Source organism: Ambystoma mexicanum, chromosome 8 (genome assembly GCF_040938575.1).
Source record: "Ambystoma mexicanum isolate Mex_15411 chromosome 8, UKY_AmexF1_1, whole genome shotgun sequence".
Lineage (NCBI taxonomy): Eukaryota > Metazoa > Chordata > Amphibia > Caudata > Ambystomatidae > Ambystoma > Ambystoma mexicanum.
In genome coordinates, this window is record NC_090929.1 from 492,983,795 (window position 1) to 493,009,735 (window position 25,941).

Below are 25,941 nucleotides of genomic sequence, written 5' to 3' on the forward strand. Positions count from 1 at the left end.
CTGACGCCACAAGTTAAGTCACTACTTCATTAATTCATTGGTTGTGATACTCTGTTACTTGACGCTTTTATTATTGCGCAGTTACTGTGTTTCCTTTCCATTCAGAGCCTCTATTGTAGCTTTGTTAGGGGTGTGTGTTAAATGGCTTTGACAGCGCTTTCCGCACCCTCCGTGTTCACGGCTGCTATTTCAGCTCGGCCGAGGTTTTGTTCCATCCCTCCCTCAGTTACAGTAAAGTCAGCGCCGGCAGGGTGCAAACCCGATGTGAGTTGCTATAGCCGGGCACTTTACTCCATTTGGGACGCGCTCCTGTGTGAAGGAGCCCTCTGCGCCTGTTCGGCTAGCGGAGGAGTGCGTCCTATTAAGGTTGCTTTCTCTCAGTGCTCCGGTACGCTAGGCTACACAGGCCTGAACTTTTATTATTAAATGATCCACCAGCCTGCCCATACACCGTCTGCTTGGTTTTCGGGCATAGCCTGTGCAGGAAAGCGAGGTTTGTTCCTTGCATGCTTTTGCATTGAAGATAGAATTGACACCTCTCAGGTGTCTGCAATGTGACTTAGAGACAATCACTGCCACACAGCCTGCTCGGCTTAGTTGTTTATTTGTCTCTTTGTGCCTTATTTACTGCACAGTGGTAGCAGTGTTCTAAGGCACTTTACCAGAGCTGCTGTTTTTTTCCCTGTCACACACGTTAGGTTTTTCTCCCTCCCAAAGTAGGTCTGGGATCCTCACATTCTTATTTTGGGCCTGGTGCTTTAGAGAAGATGGTGTAAAGGGGGTTAGGGTCCTGCATCAGCCAATGCTAGTTACCAAGTTAGGCCGTCTGAGAAAAGACAAAAGGGGTTAGGAGCTGAGGGTGTCCCTGTAAGGGGGTTCGGGGAGGTAGCCCTGTCCACCCCAGTATTGGTGATAAGACTAATGCAGCATACTATAGATTCTGCTCTACAAGAGCTCAATTCTACACTGGCATTTGATAGACTTTTTTTTTTTCCAACATTGTTTTTATTGTTTTGGTAAAACAAGTCATGCAGATTCTTTGAGTGTTACATACTTTGCAAACTTGTTCAAACATTTAATGGAAGATAACGGCTCTTTATATGGCTAAGACTTAGCGAAACATATGTTCTCTTCAAAAATAAAACTGTTAAATCATAACTGAAGAGGGGGAAGGGGGTGGGGGACAAGGAGCTGTGCACACATTAGGGGTAGAAGACTGTCTGTTTTCAACAAAGGAATAGTTCAAGGGTTTGGTGCGTCTCTTTGGCTAGGTTTAGGATGAGGTCCTCGACACAGGCCCTTCAAGGTTGGGGAGCTTGTCCTGGTGGTTCCTGACGGCACAGGAGTGAAGAGGAGCCCCGTCGCTTTTCGGCCTGGTTCCTGCTTAGTTCTTTTCAGTTTTGAGTTTCCAACCAGCCTAGGGATGGGGGCTGCCTCGCCACTCCGGGGAATTGCTGCACATAGTCCAAAAAGGGGGCCCATATGCGATCGAATTTGGGTTTATTGCCTAGTCTAACGGTTGTAACTTTTTCGGCTGCAACAATGTCCCAGCATTTGGACCACCACATCTGCGTGGACCGACCCTCCGATTTTTTCCAGAGTCTGGCGATGGTAATTTTGGCGGCTGTAAGGAGATGAGAGCAGGGGTCCGCCAGACAACCTGTTAGGGGGAATTGGCTGTCTCCTGTCGCCCCCAGCAGCGCAATACCTGGGTCCCAGGGGATGGTGAGTCCAGTGATTCCTTTAATTTGTTCCAAGATATTCTTTCAGAATAGGGAGGCTTTCGGGCAAGACCAGAAGAGGTGGAACAGGGTTCCTCGGTCCGAGCACCCCCTCCAGCATTGAACAGGGATCGCTGAGTTACTTTTGTTTAGGATTGCAGGCGTTATATACCATCTGTAGCAAACTTTAAACGCACTTTCTTTGTTCGTTACGGATTTTGAGCGTTTCTGGGCGTGGGACCAGATGTGGTGCCATTCCTCTGGTTCAATCTGTCTTCCGATCTCTTCTTCCCATTTCAGCATATATGGTTCTTTTTGGGCAGGGTCTGTGCTGTCCAGGATCTTGTACAGTGCAGAGATTTTCCCTCTCAGAGGGTTTGCTGAGAGGGTAAATTCTAATGCTGTTAGCTCTCTGCTACCCTGTTTTCTAACCTGTGGATTTGACAGCCAGTGTCTCAGTTGTGTATAGCGAAACCTTTCAGTTTCCGGGATCTTGAATTTCGCTTTACACTCCTCGATGTTTAAGGGGAGGCCGTTTTCGAAGAAATCTCATGTGGTTTCCAAGCCCCCGGCCCTCCACTCCATGAACTGGTTTGGTGAGACTCCGGGGGAAAAGTTGGGGTTGTCCCAGATTGGCGTGAGGGGACCCATTGCGCCTCTGCAATTCCATCGGCGGGCCGCCATTTTCCAGCTGGCGACCGTGTTTCTTGTTGCTGGTAGGGGGCCCTGGTCTTGGGTTCTTTTGGGCTCTTTGGGGTGAGGCAGAGATTCAAGTGGGGTCTTGCTCCAATATTCCTCCAGTTGTAACCACCGGGGATGGTTGGCACTCAGCTTCTAGGCGAAGGCCGGGGCTAGCTGGGCTGCCAGACAGTACCTTGCAACATCTGGGACCCCTAGGCCACCCAGAGCTGTGCTTCGGCGTATTATGCGTTTCGGGATACAGGACTTCTTTCCTTCCCAGACCAGGTTCAAGATCTCTCTTTGCAGCTTTCTTAGGGCTTTCTCCTGAATCGTCACCGGCAGAGCTTGAGCGTAGTATAGCAGCCGTGGAGTTAGGTTCATTTCTATCGCCGTAATCCGGCCGAACCAGGAGATTTCTTGTTTTTTCCATCGTTTGATGTCGTTTTTTAGGTCCCTGAAGAGTGCCGGGAAGTTTGTCTTATACAGCTTTTCAGTTTTGTTGGGTATCTGAACTCCCAGATAGCTGATGTCATTTCTTGCCCAGGGGATCCGGAACTCCGCTTCGATGTTGGCTTTGGACTTTCCTGGGATATTGATGCCCAGTGCTACTGATTTGGAGATATTTATTGTGAACCCTGAGGCTGCGCGGAATTCTTCAAGCGTTTGCCATAGTTCTCTTATTGATTCTGCTGGCCGGGTGAGTGTAAGGAGCACATTGTCCGCGTATAGGGCGATTTTGTAGGATTCTTTTTTGATCGTGAGGCCATGTATTGATGGATTTCGGCAGATCCTGTCCGCGAATGGCTCCATTGATAGGGCAAAGATAAGTGGGGAGAGTGGGCAGCGTCGCCTCGTGCCTCTGGTTATGTTTATCTTACTGGATTTGGCCCTGTTGAGGCGCAGTTTTGTGGAGGGGCTTTGGTAGATGGCTAGGATCCATTTTACGAAATTCGGGCCGAAGCCAACGTGTCTAAGAATTTCCTCCACATAGCCCCAGTCGAGCATATCGAAAGCCTTATGCGCATCTAAGGAGAGGACTGCTAGCTTTGACCCCAACCTGTTTGCTGAATCAATGAAGTTGATGGTTCTGCGGATGTTGTCTTGGGTGCCCCATCCCGGTATGAAGCCTGCTTGGTCTGGGTGGATGATCTCCGGGAGGGAGGGGGCTAGCCGATTTGCCAGGATTTTGGCGAATATTTTCGCATCGATGTTTAGGAGTGTAATGGGCCTGTATGATGCGCATTACGTTCGGTCTTTCCCTGGTTTAGGGATCAGTACTGTTATCGACTCATTCATGGATGCAGTCGTGGAGCCGGTGGAGAGGAGTGAATTGAATAGGTTTGCCAGTTGTGGTGCTAGCAGGTGAGCAAACTTTTTGTAAAATTTTGAGGAACACCCATCTGGCCCGGGCGTTGTGTTTTTCAGGTGGCAGATTTTTTCGCTGACTTCCTCCGCTGAGATCGGAGCCTCCAGATCAGATAGTGACGGATTTGGCTTTGTTTTTGAGATCGGGGCCAAAAATTGGATGATAGCTGGTGTTAATGTCAGAGGTCCTGCCATGATTTACTTGTGGTGCTGCACCATTATCTCGAGTTTTTCAGGGACCAGATGGTGCAAGGAGCCGTTTTTGCCCACCAAGGCTTGGATGTGGTTCCTGGTTTGGAGCTTATTTGATAGACTTTTAAATAGAATTGCAGACTTTCAACCTCAGTCTGACCCTGAGCCCTCATTGCCATCACAGGTACCCTGTAAGTGCAGGGAATAATCCAAGCTTTTAGTAAGTCAAGATGGTCCCAGCCTTAGTTCCACAGTCCAGGAAGACTCCCTTAGGAGGGCGTTAAAGAGGAAACTGGATGATAAGGACCCTCCTCATTCCCTTCCTTCTTGGGCAATTCAAGGGGGGGGGGTGGTCTAACTGTCAGGAACCCATCCATGTCCAGGCCATCTCAGGATAGCTCGGAGGATTCAGATCCCTCGCCTAAATGGTGCAAAAAGAAGGGGACCCCTTTAGACCTCTTCCACAGTGCTCATGTTCAGTTGTTAGTCGGTAGTGGGGTGCCTTTCTTTGATCCGTCTCTCATTCAGCATCCCAGGTTGGCTACCAAATGAGGAGAGAAATAAAGTTTGCTCAGTGTGTCCCAGGCCGGTCCTTTCCAATAAGGTGGTCCTTACCCCGGATATAGACCAACCCATGGTTTCATTTCTATATCAGATGGGGAAAGATCCCCAAAAAGGGATAGAAAAGGCCTTAAGGGGCTGCCAAGACAAATTATTAGATGTTTTAGGTCCCCTTACACAGATATTTGAAATGGCAGAGGACGCTGCGCTCTCTGGATGTGCACGCCCTCCGGAGGTGGGTGCAAAGAGCTATTTGCCTGCTGTGCAATACAATTGCCACCATTTCCAGAGACCGCTGTAAGGCGCTTCTCATAAGAATTGACTCGAAATTGGCAGATATGCCAGAGTTTCAGAAACCTGAGGGCATTCTCCCAGTAAGACCTTGAGGATCCCTTATTCAGGTGGCCAGGACACAGCCCTCGCTGTTGGATCCAGTTCCTGGGGGTGGACCAGTGGGTGAGGGTCACATGGGTAGGGGAACCCAGGGTTATGCTCGTGGGAATACCCCGGGTGAGACGCTGTACCATCACAGGGTGGATGGTGAGGGGAACGAAGTCCATGAGGCTTTTATAAGCTATTCCGACTCATCAGCTCTTCCACCCATTGAATCCCCCTTACTCAAAGGTAAAACCAACAACCCATTCACATCCGATACATACCCTAGGAGCACAAACCCCATCAGGATTAAAAACCGCCTCTCTCAGAATCCCTACTTTCCAGTTCCCTATCTGAATACTCCCAATCATTCTTTTTCCAGTCCCTCTGATTATCATTTTCTGCATTCACAACCTGATCAGACAAAACACTACGATTCCCAAAATCTCCTTTTTTCATGTCACAACCCCAGCTATTGCCGCTTACCCCACAAACCCTACCAATCCCATCCCTCTGGTTGTCATCTTCCAAAATCCCAACCTACTATGACAGAACACTACCGTTCCCACAATCCCCTATGTTCTGTTCTTCGTCCCGGTCATTCTCGTCCATTACACAAAACTTCCTTATGCTCTCCCATAGGATAATCTGACACTCCCGCCCCCCCCCCTTTCCGACACAAATACTCTTTCACACCCAAAACAATGGACTAATGTAAAACATGTTTACCTGACATGTCCCGACACAAGGGTCAGGCAAAGTCAGGCAATTGACTTAAATCACACACACCTGACGGCCCTTCCTTTTCCCCACAGGGATAAATGAGAGGGCAGTACGAGCAAGGCGAGCACGGCAGACAGCACGACGAAATGGCAAATCAGGCGCGGCAGTTCAAGAGAAGGAAAAAGGCGGCAGAAGTCGATTGGGTGGCAAGGAAAGAAATGACCTTGCCCTTTTTATCCCAGATGCGCGGAACCTTCGTGGAAGAGAGCCTAGGAACGAAAACAATAGTACAAGTGTCTTGCAGCAGATGTCAATGGTACACGAGGCAAGCTTATGTCGATAAGCAGAACCGAGGGAAGCCCCCGCACCCATGGTACCGGCCTTGACTCCAGGAAAGCCAAAAGCCAAGCTGCTCATCACAGATGGTGAGTCGAGGGGAGAATCGATAAGAACCGGGCTGTGTTGAATGAGAAGCGCAAAGTGGCAAGTTTGAACCAAGTTCAAGGAACTGTGAATGGACTATAAAAGTGTTAAGGGGAGACTAGCTGCAGAGGGAAACCGGCACCACGTGGGTGCTAACTCAAGAGACTGTGTTCGATCCCCTTCTGAAGTGAAACTACAGGTATCGGAAGTCCGTAGGAGAGTCTCTAAAAGAGGTCAAAGTGGTCATTCAGGAGGTCTAGTAAAATCCCAGTACAATCGAAAGACTTTGATCTACAAACTATGTGAAAGTAAGGGAAGTGAATCCCCAGGGTGAAATGTTGTCACCCCAAGATTGAGAAAAGTGAAAGCAAAGTTAAGAGACGGTAAGAGTGTACCCGAAGGAGGGAATTCGGAGAAGAAGGGTCCGAGCCCGGCAGAGAGAGATCCGGAGATGAAGCTATCACCCAAGTACTAGCAGTCAAGAGGGGTCCGAGCCCGACAGAAGGAGATCCAGGGGGGAAGCCATCACCCGAGTACTGACAGTCAAGAGAGGTCTGAGCCTGACCGAGGGAGGTCCAGGGGGAATCTATCATCCAAACTTCAAATCAGAATAGAATTGACAAATACATTGAGGAATACGATACGTGAAGGGTCAGCGCCCAGAAGAGGGGGACCCAGGGGTGAAACCATCACCCTAGCTGACCCGTGGAATACAATTAAGTAGGGTCAGCACCCAGAAGAGGGGGACACAGGGGTGAACTCATCACCCAGCGAATATTGGAAACAAACTTTCATTTGTTAAAGGAACTTTTGTGTTTTTGTTAGTGGAACACGCTAGGCCCCGAAGGCTAGAGACTTTCAGAGGAAACAAGACTTGGCCATCGACGGCCCTGAGAACTGCCATTGGAACTGTCGTCTCATGTTGGAAAGCCTGAGAGTGTACTGTGCTCCAAGCTCCCATCTTACCCCATACACAAAACGTGGGGAAGGGAGACCCAGGTGACTGCATCCTGACGTATTATTTGAGAACACGTCTTTTGTTTCTTGAGAACCATTCCACACCCTTTTTTTGTATTAGTTGTAAGGTTTGGCAATAGGCTTCTTAGTATAGGCCTTTTTAGTTGACACGACGCAACTAGGACTGCCTTATTTTTCATTTGATTGTTGACACTTGCTCCTGTCCTAGATTTAGGTTTAGAATATGTGTTTTTGTCAAACCGACATACATAATTCATTGTTCGATAAACACCCTTGAACTGTGATCACTTGTGTCTGTCTTAATTGTTGTCACCATGAATTCTTCACAAGAGGCAGGTCCAAAGGCCCAGGGGAATCTCTTAGGAGAAAGGTTCATAAAGGATTTGTTGGCCTATATCCATACCTTCACAGCTTTAGACAAGGCACAAGACAATATCCAGAAGGTTTTTGCCCCAACATTGTTTGACAGGGCTGTAAGAGGTAGAGCCCGCTCCTATGGCCGCCCCTCCCAGGGCTCATCCCTTCCCAGACAGTACGCAGCCAGGGGTGCACATCATTCATCCTCTGCTCGTGGTGCCCAAGCTGCATTCTGTCCCCAGAGGGGGTAGCAGTGGAGTGGACGTGCAGAGGAGGCGGTAGTGCAAGGACGGCTCCAGGTAATGCCTCATATTTTAAATGTAACCATAGTGATCGTCTATCTGGACGACATGCTCCTTATGGCTCAGGGTTTTCAGTCTCTTCAGAAGCATTTAGCGATCACAGTTTCTCTCCTGCAGGCGCTGGGTTTTGTCATAAATGCAAAGGAGCCAATTTTCCAGCCTACGCAATGTATCCAATTTCTGGCCTTCAGTATAGATTCCAAGCAGTGCACCCTCCTGCTTCCATACAGCAAGCTGGCAAGGATCTGCCATCTTCTACAAAAGGGGATATTCTCCCTCAGGCACTTGGACAGGGTAGTGGGGATGATTTTAGCCTCCATTCATGCTACATTTCCAGCCACGCTTCATTACAGGGCTTTGCAACATCTGAAAGCCAGACATCTACGCAAGAATATTTCTTACTATTCACAAGATGCTTTTGGTAACTGACTTTTCTTCAACTAATCGACCTGTCTCCAGAGACCAGGATAGAGCTCCTTTGGAAGCTCAAACACATGGATGCCTGGAATGGCAGAGCGATTTTTGGTCCCTTTCCAGAACGATTAATGGGTTCAGATCAGCCATCTCTGCTGGGCATGTGTTGGAGAAGAGCAAATCTGTGGGAAGATACTTGTTGGTGCGTAAGGAGCTCAAATCCATTTGCATCCAGGTCCCGCCTATGTATTCTTTCTTGCGGGATGTTAATTTGGTACTTAATTTGTTTTAGTCTTGGCCTGATACTAGCAAACTCACTTTGCAGCAACTCTTCTCCAAGTTAGCCATGTTGTTAGCCATGTTGTTGTGCCTCATTCTCATAAAAAGTGTTTTCTAATATCAAAGCATTGGATGTGGATAATAAAATGTATTCTCCTCAAGTGGTAACCTTTGTTTCTAGGAAAACTAAATGAATGATTTCTTCAGTTTCCTACCCTTCCTTTCAGGAGGATCACTAGCTATGTGTGGTGCAATGTTTAAAATGTTTTGTACAAAAGACTGTGGGGCTTAGAGCTCCAGGTTCCTCTAAATCCCATAATTCTGTGTCTCCAGCCACTAAAGCCAGATGGGTACAGTGGGTCATGAGGAGGTGGGTATAGATGTCTCTTATTTTGGGGCCCATTCGGTTAGGAGCACCATGGCTTCTAATGCTGCTTTCCTAGGAGGAAGTTTGGCGCACATTTTAAAAGCAGCTGATTGGTTCAAAGTCTTCTCGTTCAAGACCTTTTATCACAAGCGTATTGAACATGTTTCCATTGATATAATGCAAGGGCTTTAAACTTGCATAATATTCTTAAGAAACCCTATTCTTAAGAAACCCTCTGCTGATCCACGGCTCACTGCCAGCTACAGACCTATGTCTCTTCTGACTTTCCTTTCTAAACTCCTTGAACGCCTTGCCTACTCTCAGCTCTCTTCCTTTGTCTCGTCTTCCTCTCTCCTTCCTCCTTTCCAATCTGGCTTCCGTCCCAAACATTCCACTGAAACTGCTCTCACCTCGATTCGCAACTCGCTCCTCTCTGCTCGCCATGCGAAGCAATCCTCCATACTTATTCTCCTTGATCTCTCTGCCGCTTTTGACACTGTCGATCATCCTCTCCTGCTCCAAACTCTCTCCTCCTTCGGGTTCAAAGGCCCTGTTCTAAAATGGCTCTCCTCTTACCTTTCCTCTCGTTCCTTTGCTGTTTCATGGGGAGGCCAGACCTCTCCTTCCTTCCCTCTGATTTATGGTGTTCCTCAAGGCTCTGTACTTGGCCCTTTCCTCTTCTCTCTCTATACCTCCCTCATTGCCCCTGTCATCTCGTCCTTTGGCATCTCCCATCATTTCTATGCGGATGACACCCAACTCTTTCTCTCTTTCTCCTCCTTCACACCTGACCTCCACCTTAAACTCTCCTCTTGTCTCACAGCCATCAAGAACTGGATGTCCTCACGCTTTCTCTCACTTAACACGGATAAAACTGAAGTCCTTTTCTTCCCCGCTAACTCTCTTCCCCTTTCCTCTCCTCCCCCGTTCATCCACTTTCCTCCTTCCAATCTCCCTATCTCCACTCATGCTCGCAACCTAGGTGTTCTTTTTGACTCTTCTCTCACCTTCTCGCAACACATTTCGCTCACCTCCCGCTCCTGCAGATACCACCTTTACAATATTCGCAAAATCCGTCCCTCCCTCACATTCCATGCTACCAAGCTCCTAATCTCCTCACTCATCTTTTCCCGCCTCTTCTACTGCTCCTCTATAATTTTCAGTCTTCCCTCATCTCAGCTTGCCCCTCTTAAATCTATATACCACTCTGCCATTCAAAACCCCCTGTCTCCATACCTCCCGCGACTCCATTTCCTCTTCGCTCTCTCGACTAGGCTGGCTACCTTTCCACCTACAACTAAAATTCCCCTTTCTCTGCCTTGTTTTCAAATCCCTTCACGGTCTTGCCCCCCCTTATCTCTCCTCCCTTCTCTCCTTCTACTCCCCCTCTCGCTCCCTTCGTTCTGCTGACCACTTCCTGCTCTCTGTACCTCCTTCCCCTTGCGCTTCCTCCCGGTTCCGCTCTTTCCAACTTCTTGCTCCTCTGCATTGGAACTCTCTTCCCCCTCTCAATCCGCTCTTCCACTACCCTCATCTCATTTCGCACTTCCCTTAAATCCTTCCTCCTCCATTCCCCACCTTGAAGCCCCCCCTGCCCTCTCTACTCCCCCCGTCTTTCTCCTCTTCTAATCCCTCCCCTCCCTTTCCACCTTCCCCTTTTCTATTTTACACTCTCTCTCCCTTCCTTCTACTCTCACTCAATCCTTCCCCGCCCCTCCCTTCACTCTCCTGTTCGCACTCCACTTCTCCCCCCTCTCAGTAAATTGCTCTTTGCACTGTTTTGTTGTTGAATGATTCAAGTTACCTCTATGCTCACATTGTTATTTGTTGTTATTACTCTGTATTTTGTTGTTCCATTGTACAGCGCCTTGGTGTAAAGCGCTCTATGAATAAATAAATCAATCAATCAATCAATAATATGAAGCCTCAGTCTTAAAATAGAATGAATAATCCCCCTCACTAATGTGAGAGGAGGTTTAGTTTCTATTAAAGACAAGGAGGTGAGTATTATCCCACACACCAACCTGTATGTATTGTCTTTTCTGCCAGCTACAGGGTGAGGTGCAGTCCACTCAAAGAAGAGCCAGGAAGTGTCGGAGAGATTAGTTGTGCAAGCAAATCTTGGATTAGGCAGTTCGTGCAGGAGTCTATGTTGCAGTGTTTGGTTCCTTCGGATGGATGGTGTCTACTGTGGGGGCAGCTATGAAAGAGGATGTCATCTTAGAGGAAATGACTTATATGAGGGGGGGTCCAGGCCTATTGGGTGTTGCCAGGCCATTTTAGTTTGGGGTGTCCCCCTTAAGTTATGTTAACAAACAAAACTTTACTTTTTTTAATGATACCTGTATTATGTTAAAGATTTTTTTCTTGTTTCTTTGCTGCTGTGCTTTGCTGTGCTGTAAAGATAGTTTGCATAATACTCACCTCCTTGTCTTTAATAGAATCTAAACCCTCTCTCATGTTAGTGAATAGGATTATTCATTGTGGAACAATTTTTTACTGATGTGGGGCAATTTCCAAAGGTGTATTTGGGGACCTATTTTCGCTAAATTAGTATGTTTCCTGTCCTTTAAGAATGCGTCGTTTTGGCTTTGTTTGGCTAGTATGTTTCTGTCAGGATTTCAGGGACAATACAGTTATTAATAACCTTCACCCGTCACTGCTCACAGAACATCTATTTCTTGCTCTCACAATTTAGCCTTACTATCTAGCATATGGCACACAATAAATGATAGTTGTTTTAATTCCAAAGCTCATATTATCATCCTAGGAACGAAGCAAGATTTAGTAGGCAATGCAAGTTTGAGACTCTTTGAACATCAGGTTACATACAGATATTTTTAAAGTCAAGATATGGGGCATTCTTACTTCCAAATATTTAGCATCTGCCTTCAAACCTAAACCTGAAATTCCTTTTTAAAATGTCTCTGTAACTTACTTGATGCAGGTCAGTGGTTCAGGCCTCCAGAGGTTACTTGCATTACTGACGCCTGTGTGGAAAGGAAACAGTCCTCCCAGCATGACGTCACCGGAACTATGAAAGATCTGGTATGCAAGGGTGTCGTTGCTCTGTATCGGCCCGGGAAGCATCTCAAATCCAAGAAAGAAAGCAAGAGCATGAACAGGGCTCAAGGACATGGCAATTGTAACGCCAACAGGAGACCGGTCTTTGTAAAAGCTGAGGACCTCTCGCGGACAGTGCAGCCCCTCGCCAGAGTAGAAAAGAAAATGGCCACGATTAATCGAACTAAGGTACAACTGCCAGGGCTAATCACCAAAGCACACGAAACTGCAGTTTGGCTGCGGAACACACCCAATTGATCCGCGTGGGGCATGCGTCCTTTTCGTTAAACATAGGAAAATGAGAGGTTTGCACAGCAGCGACTTCACACGGCTGCACACAAGGAGACGGCTGCCAAATGATCCTGCGAGCACAGGGGCCTCTTAAGGAGCAGGGAAAACACCTCTCAGATCACAGCAGGATGTGGGAGCATTCAAATCTGGAGTTATTTTAGCCAAGGAGCCCAGAGGAAATACAGGAGGGCGTTTCCCCCTGTGGATTTTTCATAGTGTTTACAGGCCACCGGTCCAGGCTGCGTGCAGCAGGAACTACCGACCAAGCACGATTAGCACACATATACTGGGTATTGTTATTATTTTGAGACGTTTTTCTTACCATGGCCGTGTGTACGTTTGCGATTTAGGTGAGGCAGCTGATAGAGCCTGCCAAAGTGTCAGGTGCTATACAAGACTACTTTACATTGCACACCCACAACCTTCTAAACAACAGCTCACTGATGCAACACACATAAACCCACCTACTTGCAAATACACACGCAGCAGCTGTCTGTCTGCAGCTGTCTGTCTGGACACCTGAACATCCCTCTCCGTTCACACTGCCATTCACCATCTTCTTGTTCACGCTGGTGGTGGCACTTGAACTGATTTGCGGTACACATTCTCCTCCCTAAAAACACGGAAATGGGTGCTATTTTGAAGTGTAAAACACAGAGGTCAGCCTCTGTGAAATCCTAACAAAAGGGTTGTTTTTATATATTGCAAGCCAAAGTCATAGCTGGAATAACCCCCACTGCCTCCCCCTACACATTGGAATACATCACAATACACATTGTTTTCTCAAAATAATTTTGACAAACTCCATTTTCTGCAAAGAGGACTAGCTCTCTCAGCCCAGGCCATTTATGTGCCTCCCCAGGGCATGCTGTTTCCAGCCGAATCCTAGGGGCACGCCCCTTCCGCCTGCCCTCAGGATAGGGGAGGCGAGCCTGGCGCAGGGTGGGCCAGAGGGGTGACCCGCTATGCCAGCTACCCCTGTAGCACCCCCCTGCGTGGACTGGGGCATTTGCTTAGCCAGGCTTCACAGGCTCCAGGACATTTCAAATCTTATCATTTATTACTGGGCTGGCTCAGACACAAGTGTGAAATGAGGAGTGCTAGTGGTCCCCTCGCTGTGAAGTCAAAGCTCACTGGGAAGAGGTCATTAGCACCCCAAAGCCCCACATCCTGTATATACTCTAGAGTGAATACCTCCACTACATAAACCTTGTTTTTTTAACTTACAAAGCAGTGTGTTAGTAATGTAATGCATGCTTGCAAACTTCATTCACAAGATGCTTTTGGTAACTGACTTGTGTTGTTAAAATAATAGTGCAGTACACAGAGATGTCTGGTCATCTCTTAGAAGGTAAGACATTTTCAAACATAAAGGGGGTGTCATTGTTTTACTTACTCCTTGATTTTTGGAATAAAGGGTGTTTGAAATAAATGTTGAAAACGAGTAAAGGGGATGTTTTTAAAAAATGGAGACGAGCATGAGTACAACTTTAGACGGAGAGTGCCACCACTGGGCTGTTTACCAACCACAGTAACCCTCCCATTCATTCAATACAGGACTCCTTTAAAGCAACAGAGCACAGGAGCAACACCTGGAGCTCCCAGTTGCAACACAAACCCCACATGCCCTAACCCAACTCATCTAAATCTCACTAGCACGCAGTGAATGGTCATCAAAAGTTCAGATTTAGCATCTTGCCGCACACTCACTCTGCACCACTACCCACCCACTCTCTTGCACAACCCAGTACCAAGAGACTAATACAATGTCAGGAATGGCACTATAAAATACCTGATACATTTAATTACTTACTTGATATTACAGCCTGGCTTCTGTCCTTTATTTATTCTCCGAATGAATTTACAAAGACATGGTTTTGTTAGAGGGTGTTCGAATATGTAAAAGTAAATGATGTTTTGCTTACCTCTCCAGCCAAAGGAATGCAGTAAACCTGTCCTCCTGTCCTGATGTGCCTAGCATGGTTCTTGCTAAAGGGAATACGACTGCGCCTCTGACACTAGTGCTGATAACATCAAGGTGTTTTGAAAAGTACCTTTGGCCCCTGCTTGAGGCACTGGAGAGGACACTTGATAAAAGCCTTGGACTATTGTCAACATAAATACATGCCTTCAGATGACCGCAGATATTGTACAAGCAAACTGTCCCTCCATGGAAGCAGGAGCATGATACAAACTGTTGTCAGGACACTTGTACAGCTGCACATGCCCAAGTCAAACATGATACAAACTGTTGTCAGGACTAGGGGTGGACGACATTTCTGCCCACAAAGTGAAACGTGAAAAATTTGCACTGGATTCCGCTTCCGCCCCTTCCGTGAAATCAGCATTACGGTTCCTGCGCTACCAAAATTTCACCACCTAGGAAAATTTGGCACAACTGAATTATTTTGCTTACAACTTTCGATGTTTTGTGTGCAGCTTTGGGACTTTCGTTACCTATTTCGCTCGAGTGAACTAGTCACCGACCTCTCGACATATTTCGTGACCCACCGCGATTCATGCGCAACAAAACAACGAACCGTGTCTGGTTTTCTTTGTTGCATGTGTCGAAACGGGGCATTTTTGTTTCCATGTTGGTTTCATGTATCAAAATGAGAAGCCTCCTGTACATTTTTGGATCCATGCTTGTTTCGCAAAAAGGATGAGAAACTTGCCACAGTTATTTTCCCGGCCCGAGTTAATTTAACGCACATGTTTTCCGACGAGTTTTGGTTCCGCATAACGAAACATGAAATTTTGTACACATCTTTATTCAACCCGTGCTGGTTTTGCCTCCCGAAACGAGAAACTTAACGCAACTCTTCGGTTTGTGGGTCTCTTTTGGTTCTAGCAAATAGCAGCAACCATTGTGGAATGGCCAGTAGCGGCTGTTTTTTTTTGGACCCTTTACCTTTGTGCCAATCATTTGTGGCACAAAGTAAATAGCTATGCCCAGGCTAGTATAAATAATGGTTTATAGTGATTTTTTCGAATGACATTTTTTCTAATGCCATTTTCTCGACTTTTTGTACTTACAAAACCCCAAAGAAATGTATTAAATAAAAAAAAGACATTTGAAAAACATTTTTTCGACGAAATATTTTAGAGATAATTGCATTTAGAAAAAATGCATTTGAAAAAAGGACCGGATCCCATAAATAATAGTGCTTTTTCTGGTGTGTTCAACACTTGGCTTCCTCTGTGACTGACTGATATCTGTTTGCTAGCTTGAGTACAAGGCGACCAGGGCAACTACGCTGTGCTTCTTTCAACCTAGTCCCATTATTAAGTGAGAATGGCAGGATAAACTTGTGTATTGCTCATGCATTTGGGTGGTAGGCTCAATTTGTGTATTGCTCATGCATTTGGGGCTTGTAGTTGAATTGTGTTGTTGTCTCCTTGTGCTTCCACGTGTCCCCCTTTACCCCCACCTTTACTAAGGGAAGTCTGTAGGGTGGCAAGGGGGTCCACTTGTGTATTGCTCATGCATTGTGGGGGCTTGTACTTGAGTTGGTTTATCTCCTTGTGCTTCCACATGTCCCCCTTTCATTAAGGGACGTCTGTAGGGTGGCAAGGGGCTCCACTTGTGTATTGCTTATGCATTGTGGGTGCTTGCACTTGAATTGTGATATCTCCTCATGCTTCCACATGTCCCCCTTACACCCACTTTCATTAATGACATGCGTAGTGTGGCAGAGGTCCACTTGTGTATTGCTCATGCTTTGTGTTGGGGGCTTGTACATGAGTTGTGTTGTCTCCTCATGCATCCACATGCCCCTCTTACGCCCACTTTCAATAGGGACATGTCTAATGTGGTGGGTGGTCCACTTGTGTATTGCTCACGCATTTTGGGGCTTGTACTTGATCCTCATGTTGCCACATGTCCCCCTTACCCTAACTTTCATTAAGGGACATTTGTAAGGTGGCGAGGGAGTCCACTTGTGTATTGGCCATGCATTGGGATGGCTTGTCCTTAAGTTGTGGTATCTCCTCAAGCTTCCACATGTCCCTTTTACCCCACTTTCATTAGGGGCGTGTGTAGTGTGGCGATGGTGGTCCACTTGTGTATTGCTCAGGCATTTAGGGTGCTTGTACTTGAGTTGTGTTATCTCCTCATGCTTCCACATGTCCCCCATACACCCACTTTCATTAAGGAACGTCTGTACGGTGGCGAGGGAGTACAATTGTGTATTGATTATGCACTGTGTGGAGCTTCAATCAATGAGGTACAACAACTAACAGCTTTACCCAGGCTAGATTAAATGTTTGCTTTTTCTGGAGTGGTCTGTGAGGGGTCATAAATATGAAGCGGACAAGTTTGTGAAGGTTTTTCAATTTTATTAACTGAAAAGGTTGGATAAATGCGTCACTATCCCTACTTTGACAAGGATTTCGCTGCCTGAGATACACTAAAGGAAACACTCTAATAGAAAGTTTCTGTCCCTCACATTTATACATACACCAACTTAACAAGGTAATATATGGAAGTTCAAAAGCAACAAACGTAACAATTAAGTCCACATCATGATAACTGTTTCTCCTTATAATCTGGCTAAATTCTCCATCCCCAGATTCAAGCAGGATTTTGTTGAACAGTCCCAAAAGGATAAGGAAATCCTGTCTCATAACAAAGTTCCACTTCAGTTCTCTTCTTGTTCCAACTTTACCCAAAGTTCCAACTTGAATTCAACCAACAGTTCACAAGTGTTTAACAAAGTTTTCCTCTTTTCCACTTTCGACAAAGATCTTGAAACAACTTGAAACTATTTATTTTCCTCAGCAAAGAATATTTTCGTATTTCATTAGTTAAAAAAAAGGTTGCTGTCAGGATATTTCTGCACCAGTTCAAAAAACCACTTGTTTGACAATATTACATAATTTTGCAGCACTTCACACACCACTTGTTTCAGTGATATCAATGTGTCAGGATGATTCTGTATTAATCCACAATAAACACTTTAGTGGTTCTTCAACTTCTTCAAGAATTTTAACCACACCACAATACTTCAGTCACTTCCACCTGGTCCACTCACCTGCCAGGCCTACTACTACAAAGTTTTCTGACCTGGTGTACTCTCCTGCCAGGCCAGAAAAAACTACTAACTGCAAGTACTTCTGTCATAAGGCTTAACTTCAAACAGGTTAGCAATGTATTTTGCTCCACAACATCAAGTTTAAGAGTTTCTTCAGGGGAAACAAGAACCACATTGGTGCTGTTTGTTACACATTTGTGATAGCCACATTCTATACAAGTTATGTTCCACTCCTTCTGAATACCTTCTATCAGAAAGGCAGCCTTCCTATCTTTCCGCTTCTGGTCCAAAACATCAAATTAAAGTATTATTTCTGGGAGAACAAGAAACATATTGGTGCTGTTTGGTGCACCCTTGTGATTTCCCCATGCAGTGCAGGTAAAGGTCTACTCTTCCTGAATGCCTTCTATCAGAAGGGCAGCCTGCCTGCCACTCTTGTTTCTCCCCTTTCGCGCTAACCGAATGCTGATAATGAGTCTGTCTGACTTTCACACTTCTTTGGCTTTGGCAATGTGGGTTGAAGCAACTTCCTCTTATGACTTCCTTCCAAACACTGAAATCCTCAATTGCCTTCTTTTGGCCTGGGAAATTCTGGTTCTTTATAAATTGCCTTGGTATGTTTCTCTTTTGGCTTTGGCAATAGTCGTTTGTATTTTCTTGGGCTATTGCCCTCCCTTGTTGTTGGCTTTTAATATGACCCATAATGTTATAATCACACTCCTCTGATCTGATAATTAGGTTCTTGTTCTGCCATCTGCTCTTTTTTAAATCAGCTTGGTTTGCAACAGTAGAATTGGCCTACTTTAAAGTAGTTCAGTATTCAAAAATGTTCTGCTTCTTCAATTTTACTTTGTTTATATTATTTATTAGTTTAAGGCCCTTGGACTTGGCCAGCGGGTGGTTACGGAGCATTCTCGGGTCACAATCTAACAGTGAACTCACTGGGGCTGGCGTACGAGTTCATTCGCCTCGCTGCCTCCAGGTCCTCCGCTTCTGTTTTCCGGTGTGGCCCAGCAACCTCTCCTTTGCAGCTTCCCGCGGCCTGCACCTGTCAACAGCAGAGCTTTCTTGGCTCCCCCAGCTCTGCAGTGCTCGCCTGCCACTGGCCCTTGTCTGACAATGGGAAAAACTATTAAATGGTGCGCTTTCTCTCCCAACGCTTCCTACTTCGCAACCTCTGCATTCAAGGTCTCGAGCATAAGAGACCCTCTCAGGACTGGCACCCATTTTACACCCCTCGGTGGTCCCAGCATTTCGTCTCATCATGCTTTTGCTGCTGAGTGGACGTGTCAACACTACTCCATCTTCTACTGCTGCTCTTCTCTATGGCCTGCTCCTGAGGAGGGGCTTTTAAGCCTACTAGTCTCCCTCAGGTGTCTGTCATTATCCTTAGTAGGCTGTAACTTGCAGTCTCGTATCTCTGCAGTCTGCTTCTTCGTCACAGTACTTTGGGAATTATGGGATTTGGAGTTCACAATATAAAACTCAGCGTTCTTAATTAAATTATCATCACAAACATCACTTCCCTCGTTAAACATGTTCCCTAAAGGAGTATTATAAGGATTCAATTAAGTATTTGGCTTTACAGAAGAAGGGGTTTTTCAGGGTCTGAATTAGTAACATTTAAAGACTCCTCTATTATTTCCCTGAAATTCATAGGAGCTTTCATATCTATGAATATCAGTGACTTTAAAAGGTTTATATTGTTTATAAAATGTTTATTGGTTAAAATACAATATTGCTGTTTATCTTTTGTATGTATAGAAAAGTGATTTCCTGCGCACTCTGGAAAGGTTCCTCAGTTAAGCTTTATTGTAGTTACATTGCAAGATGTTATAGTGAACCACTGGGTCCCATCACCCAGGCTGGCTTCCCCCAACTGCCCAATCCTAGAACCTTCACACAGCATTCACGCCCAAATATTCTGTCACAGCACACCAACATTCTCTCAGCTCATCATACACCTGCATACACTCCAAGCACATCACAACACATCTCCCTTCTTACACACACACACAAATCCACAAGGGGAAACGCACAGGTACACACTAACGCAGCATCTTTTAATAGATGCTGAACTATCTTTTAATAGGAGAGATGCAACTCCAAAAAGGGCGGCAGCGTCCCCACAACATACTCTTTATCCGTACACGGAGGGCGTCCTCCCCTTTCTACACTTGCTGGTCTCTGCAGCATTCCTCAAATATCCAGGACACCTCCCTAATTTAGTACGGATTCACTTTGCTCAACCTCACTTCTATCATGGAAGGCGCGACCCTGCAACTGTGTGGGACACCAATGCCCACACACACACTCTTGGCGGAAGGCACAACCCTACAACTTTGTGGGACACCAATACCCACACACACTCTTGTGCAGAAGGCACAACCCTCCAACTTTGTGAGACACCCTTCCCACATAAACTCTTGTACGGAAGGCGCAACCCTCCTACTTTGTGAGAAACCCTTCCCACACACTCTCTTGTACGGAAGGCGTGACCCTCCAACTTCGTGAGACACCATTCCCACACGCACTCTTGTACGGAAGGTGCGACTCTCCAACTTTTTGAGACACCATTCCCACACACACATTTGTACAGAAGGCGCAACCCTCCTACTTTGTGAGACACCATTCCCACACCCACTCATTGATGCCAACTTCACTTGAGGCATCTTAAAAATGTCTAGAATCGACATGCATCTATTTTAAACATCCTTTACCCCACATAACCATTAACATTGGTTAACTGCTAAAGGTCCATGCTGATGAGCAGCAGCAGCTCTAAACCTGCAACTCCTCAAGAGGTTAATTCTGGCCCAACTACTCAGGCTCTCAACTTCAGGCACACATCATGTACTTCTCTTGCCCCAAACCATATTAATAATCGTAAACACCTTAATCTAAAAAAAAACTGTGCAGTCCAAAATGCATTTCACTACTAACCTGAAATTTCTCAAAATGTTAATTTAGCGCACTCTATCATCCTTTCTGTGCATCCTTACCAGCATCCCTAAGCTATTTCAAAAGCACATGTCACAGGCTACATGAACAGATAAGCCATATTGAATAAGAAGCAGATCCCTCACTCCACCCAACTTCTTTTCACTCCGAAATGCAGGTTACCTCACAACCACCTCATTGCGGTCTACCCAAACATCATGAGCACAACAGTAACATTTCAAACTGCAGCGTGTACACTGATAGGCTGCTTCATTGGCAAAGGATACATATATGACACAGAGCGTGCTGCGCTTTCCCTGAAAAGGTAAACTCAACGCTTGTTCTGCAGGATTTGCCTTCCTTACAGAATTCCACGTAGGTTTCTGTGCAAATCCTCTAATGGGTGCGACACACGTTGTCATGCTGTACCAAGTTACTCGCACAACATACCTTTGCTCCGCAGGATACGTGTTCTGTTGTACCAAGTTACTGGCACACCTGTACCTTTGTTCCGCAGGATACACATTCCTCACAGAATTACTCCTTGGCTTCTGTGTAAGTCCTATGGTGGACGCGACACACGTCTTTACACTGTACAAAGTTACTGGAACGACAGTACTGTAAAAGAAAACTTCCTGCTTCCTTGTCTTTTCCGACGCCACCTCCTTCTCACTCATGTAATGATAAAATGTCATTCATACAGGGTCGCTTCCTCGAACGCTGATGAGGAAAATGAAACTGCAACCTTCTAAAGTTCGTGTCTTAAGGGATACTCTTGTTCATGGAGTTATGTAGTAAAATTCCATTTGCTTGCCAACACCCTCACTGCCTCAGTGACGTAACCATTATGCCCTTTTCCTTCACGGGCCACAAAGCTCCTTCCAGCAACCGTGAGGGCAACATATGGTGAGTTCCTCACCCTTGACTATTCCTTCCTGTACCGCTTTGGGGCCGAGCTTCCCTCTTGCCCATACGTCCTCCATGCCCAGCGGCCACCATGAGTCTCCTTTATTTACCCAGGGAGATTTATAAATCTTAAAGGCGATTATTTTGTGCACTCTGCCTTCTCAATTGCAGGACTGAGTTCTCTTGATGTAGATTCTTGGACGGCCCTTGACGCCTCCCAACGTCCACCTTGAACAGCCTATTACTTGCAGGCGCAGCTCCGGTTTATAGTGTACCCTTCCAGGACCCTCTTTATTTGTCCAGAGCTAGGGGTTTCCCACAGCGGCTGCATCTCTTGTGTCCTGCATTTCATCTGTCCTGGCCCTACTCCTTCTGGTTAGGCCCCCCCTTTTAAACTTCTCTGGCATGTGGGTTTTCCCTTATCAGGGCTGTGGCCTTACAATGGCACTGGTCTACTTCTGCCTTTGGCCCCCTCCTCTCTCTTCATTGGGCTCAGCACTGGGTTTCTCTTCCCCTTTCTTTTCCCCCGGGTGATGGGACTTACTTCTCATGGGGGGGCAGTGGTTCCTCTCCTTCTGCTCTCCCCTCAGCAGATTTGTCATCTTGTCTTTCTCTTTGCACACGTAGGTTCTTTTTCTCTGCTCAGAAGACATCCTCGGTGCCAGTGTAGAAAAGTGATTTCCTGGACACTCTGGAAAGGTTCTTCAGTTAAGCTTTATTGTAGTCACATTGCAAGATGTTATAGGGAACCACTGGGTCCCATCACCCAGGCTGGCCTCCCCCAACTGCCCAATCCTAGAACCTTCATACAGCATGCACATCCAAACATTCTGTCACAGCACACCAACATTCTCTCAGCTCATCATACACCTGCATATACTCCAAGCACATCACAACCCTATGTTATAAAATGTCAATAAAGAAATAAAACAAATAAAAAAAGGGATTTTCTTACTCCCAATACATGACAGTTTTGAGGAAGACAAATACTGCATCTAATCCCACAAAGTCCTCCTGTTCCCCTGGGGCACTTCTCCTCCAAGGTGATCTTCCCAGCTAATATCTCCAACAGGGTCAGGATCAGGAACCCTGGCAACCTAGGAGGCGACTTTAAGTAGGGTTTTTGTGAGGACTTTGCAGGATTCATCACAGTTCATAGTTGCAGGTGCATAATTACAGTTGGCTTCCTCTGTCACTGACAGCTACATGGGTGGCTTGGCTTGGGCACCAAGGCAACCATGAGGGGTAAGCCGACGACCACACTGCACTTGTACTGCTGTTCCACCTCGTTGCATTGGTCATGGCAGGATAAACGTTTGTATTGCCTATGCATTTGGGGAAGGGACTTCAGGCACCTAGTTAATAGACTCGCCCAGCCTATTCTAATTAAGTGCGAAAACTCCTAAACAACAGTCAATTTGAGGTAGACCAGAATGTGGTGGCGCTCGGGCCTGTTCAGTTAGAACTGTAACACTGATGCAAAACACTAGCGGCAGAAGAATGGTGGAGCTGTATAGGCACCTCAAACCTATGAGTAAAGACACAACAAAAACTCACCAAGGTTCAGCTCCACTAGATATATTGCGCTGCTAGACTCAGTATATTTCAGAGTACTGTCTATACAATGACAAATTATGATCAGACAAAAAACACGAGATGAATGTCCAATGTAGCTTGTGTTCAAAAAGTGCTTTATCATCAGCCAGAACGATTTGCCAACACGTGTTTCGACCTGAGAGGGACTACAACAACGATCGAGTTTATACATTTCAGGCAAAGTACGATAAAGATAATATTGGTCCTTTGGTGAAAACACCCACGACAACACCAGCTTCCTCTGAGGTAGACTTTGAGGAAGAACGGGTGCAGGCCATAGAAGAGGAGGGGAGAGAAATTCCAACTCCTGTCTTATCCCATCATAGGAGGGGTTTCAGGGCCAAAATCAAGAGATACAAAAAGGGAAACATTCAGAACTTTATGCCCACTGTTAACAAACAAGTACGTTTTAAAAATGTCCCTTTAGGACAAGCTACCGCAACACCAAATACATCTTCAGAGAAAGAAGAGGAAGAGGATCAAGGGATAGATACAGGGAGAAACGCAAACACACGTTTGACACGCTCAAGTCTCTGGAATCTCCAAGCCAAGTCTATTCTGAAAACTTAGTCTTTAATTTGTCTTCCAAAATCTTGACCACTTTATTGAAGGAGAGTTGTCTTTATTGAAAAAAATGTCATACGCAGGTGAAACAGTATAGACCCGGACCGATCTCTCAACCAGTGAGTCAATTCACAATAGCAGATATTGAGGACACAACCCTGCTCATGTCCTTAACAGAAGATCCTAGTATGAGTGGATTGACATTACATCAAGAATTGGGCATTCATCAACATAGTTTGAAATTACCTGAACATAAACGCACTTCTAAATTTGTACTACCGTCACAAAATGAAAATGTAATTGATACATTTTATCAAGCAGTCGCACAAGACTTACGCCAACACATGGACTGTTCCAAACACACAAACATTAAGGTTGACAATCTCACCCAAGCAGAAAAACAGGCACTCACTAACCTCATGCAGGATTCTAACATAGTCATTAAAGAAGCCGATAAAGCTGGAAACATAGTTATATTGAATAGATCAGACTACATCAGCAATGCAAATGAACATTTGGCTACTCAAGGTTGTTACAAATTGCTCCCAGAAAATCCCACATTACAAACAGTTTCAGAGTTATCCACCCTTATTCAAAATTGGCACGCCCGTGGTCTTCTAACTGATGAAGAGAAGCATTTTCTACTAGTTTCCTGTCCCGTCATACCGACCATGTATTTCCTTCCCAAAATCCATAAGGAATTTTCTTCACTACCACAAGTTAGACCTATCATGAGTGGCATGGGATGGGCCACGGAAGGACTTTCTCAATACATAGACATGGCTATTAAAAACATGGTTCACATTCTTCCAGCTTATCTGCGAGACACAACACATACTCTATAAATTCTTCAATCTATTCAGTGGTCAGAACATTATTTGTTAGCCAGCTTTGATGTTAAGTCTTTATATACCTCAATCGAGCACCGCCTGGCGCTCGACACTGTAGATTTTACATTCAGAAATCACTCTTCTTCGTACACAGAGCATGTTACTATGATTAAGGAGTTTTTGGAATTCACCCTAGACCACAATCAGTTTTTGTTTAATGGTCAATACAATGCACAAACCAAGGGCGTGGCCATGGGGGCCAAGTATGCTCTGTCGTTGGCCAATCTCTTTATGGGTTATTTTGAACATCATTACATTTTTACAACACACCAATTCAATGTTAACTTAGTGGAATGGAAAAGATACATTGATGACGTTTTATTGGTTTGGAATGGTACTAAGGAATCTTTTCAAGAATTTGCTGACTATCTAAATGCTAACACATTTGGGATTGAATTTTCGGGACATTGCAGTCCCACATATATTGATTTTTAGACTTATCCATCAGTATTGTCAATCAGAAGATTCATACACGGACGTTTAGAAAACCCACTGCTGTGAATTCGATTTTGAATGCTACCAGTTTTCACAAACGTACTGTGATTAACAATATACCATTTGGAAAATGTCATCGAGCTCGTAGGAATTGCAGTAGTCAAGTTGCCTATGAGAATTAATGTGTACAGATTAAGGAGCGGTTTCTGAAACGAGGGTACTCCAGACAATGTATTCAGAAAGGTATGCAACGTGCCAGTGACATACCACGTGACACTTTACTTGCAGTTTCTCAAACTAAAAAATCAACGGACAGTTCCAAAGTGCAAATCATCACCAAATATGTTCAAAATTCAAACATATTGTTTAAATTGCTCAACAAACATTGGTACATTTTAAAATTGGGCACAGATTTAAGTTCCTATATTACTGATCGACCTAAGTTTATCTTTATGTGTAATCAGACGCTCAGAGGTCAACTTTGTCCTTCTTTCTTGGATCCAAGGACAAAGAGAGTTGAACAACTGACTTGGTTACCTCCCAAACCTAAAGGTTTTTTCAAGTGTGGTATGTGTAATTTCTGCAAATTTTCTATTTGTGCCGATTTATTTACATGTCACAATGGTCTTTCTATCCAAATTAGGGATGTTCTTAATTGTAAGTCCAAATATGTGGTTTATGCGATTTTATGTGTTTGTGGTAAAGTGTATGTGGGTTCTACAATCAGAGAATTGAGGATTCGTATCAGAGAACATTTTGCTCATTTGAAAAGTGTTGATCCCAAATTGCCTCTCGCCATACATTGGCAGACACATCATCAAATGGATGATGTTCTCAACCTTTGCTTTATTGGGCTAATGCAGGCTCGGGTTCATCCAAGAGGTGGTGACCGACAAGCTTTATTGCGCCAGTTCGAAGCACGAACTATATGTCGCCGTAGGTGTACTTTGGTGGGTTTTAACACAGACACGGAACTACATGTGTTTCTCTAAAGGTTGAAAGTCTGTGAGCCATGTTTAATGTGTAGCAATCTCACTTATGGCGCATCTCTTCTATCTCATTATCAGGGGTATTATACCATATTTGGCTGTTAGTCAATTATGTTTGGACGAGTAGAACATGAGAAACAATAATATTCTGTGTGGTACACTAGTAGTTAATAGTGCCCGAATCTGGATGAGCTGGTGGCTCAGTGCCTGACTGCAACACCAAAAGCTAACTTCATACACTTTTTCTCGTTTTTGCATTTTTCCTTGTATTGGATGGCACAGGCTTGCTTTGTAATATCATGACTTTTTCAATGGATTCAATCCTCTTTTTATTTTATCCTAATTTAGTTGGACGTACAAAATGGGAAGGTAATTACTGCTTTTAAAATGCTTGGATGGCTCAGTGTGGGAGGGATACTGTCAACATTACATAGCATCTGTTTTGGGGGGATTGATGCAAATCTCAGTTTTTTGTTTTCTTTTATACATTGCATCG

General features: G+C 45.2%; 1 protein-coding gene across 1 annotated transcript in view; it reads right to left on the reverse strand.

The window, feature by feature from the left end:
• Positions 1 to 12,161, reverse strand: part of LOC138472051 (taste receptor type 1 member 3-like) — a 214,171-nt gene extending 202,010 nt beyond the window's left edge. Inside the window, exon 1 of the mRNA XM_069610008.1 lies at positions 11,677 to 12,161. Coding sequence (XP_069466109.1) covers positions 11,677 to 11,876 — 200 coding nt within the window. The 5' untranslated portion in view covers positions 11,877 to 12,161. The remainder of the gene's footprint in view (positions 1 to 11,676) is intronic.
• Positions 12,162 to 25,941: the final 13,780 nt, after the last annotated feature.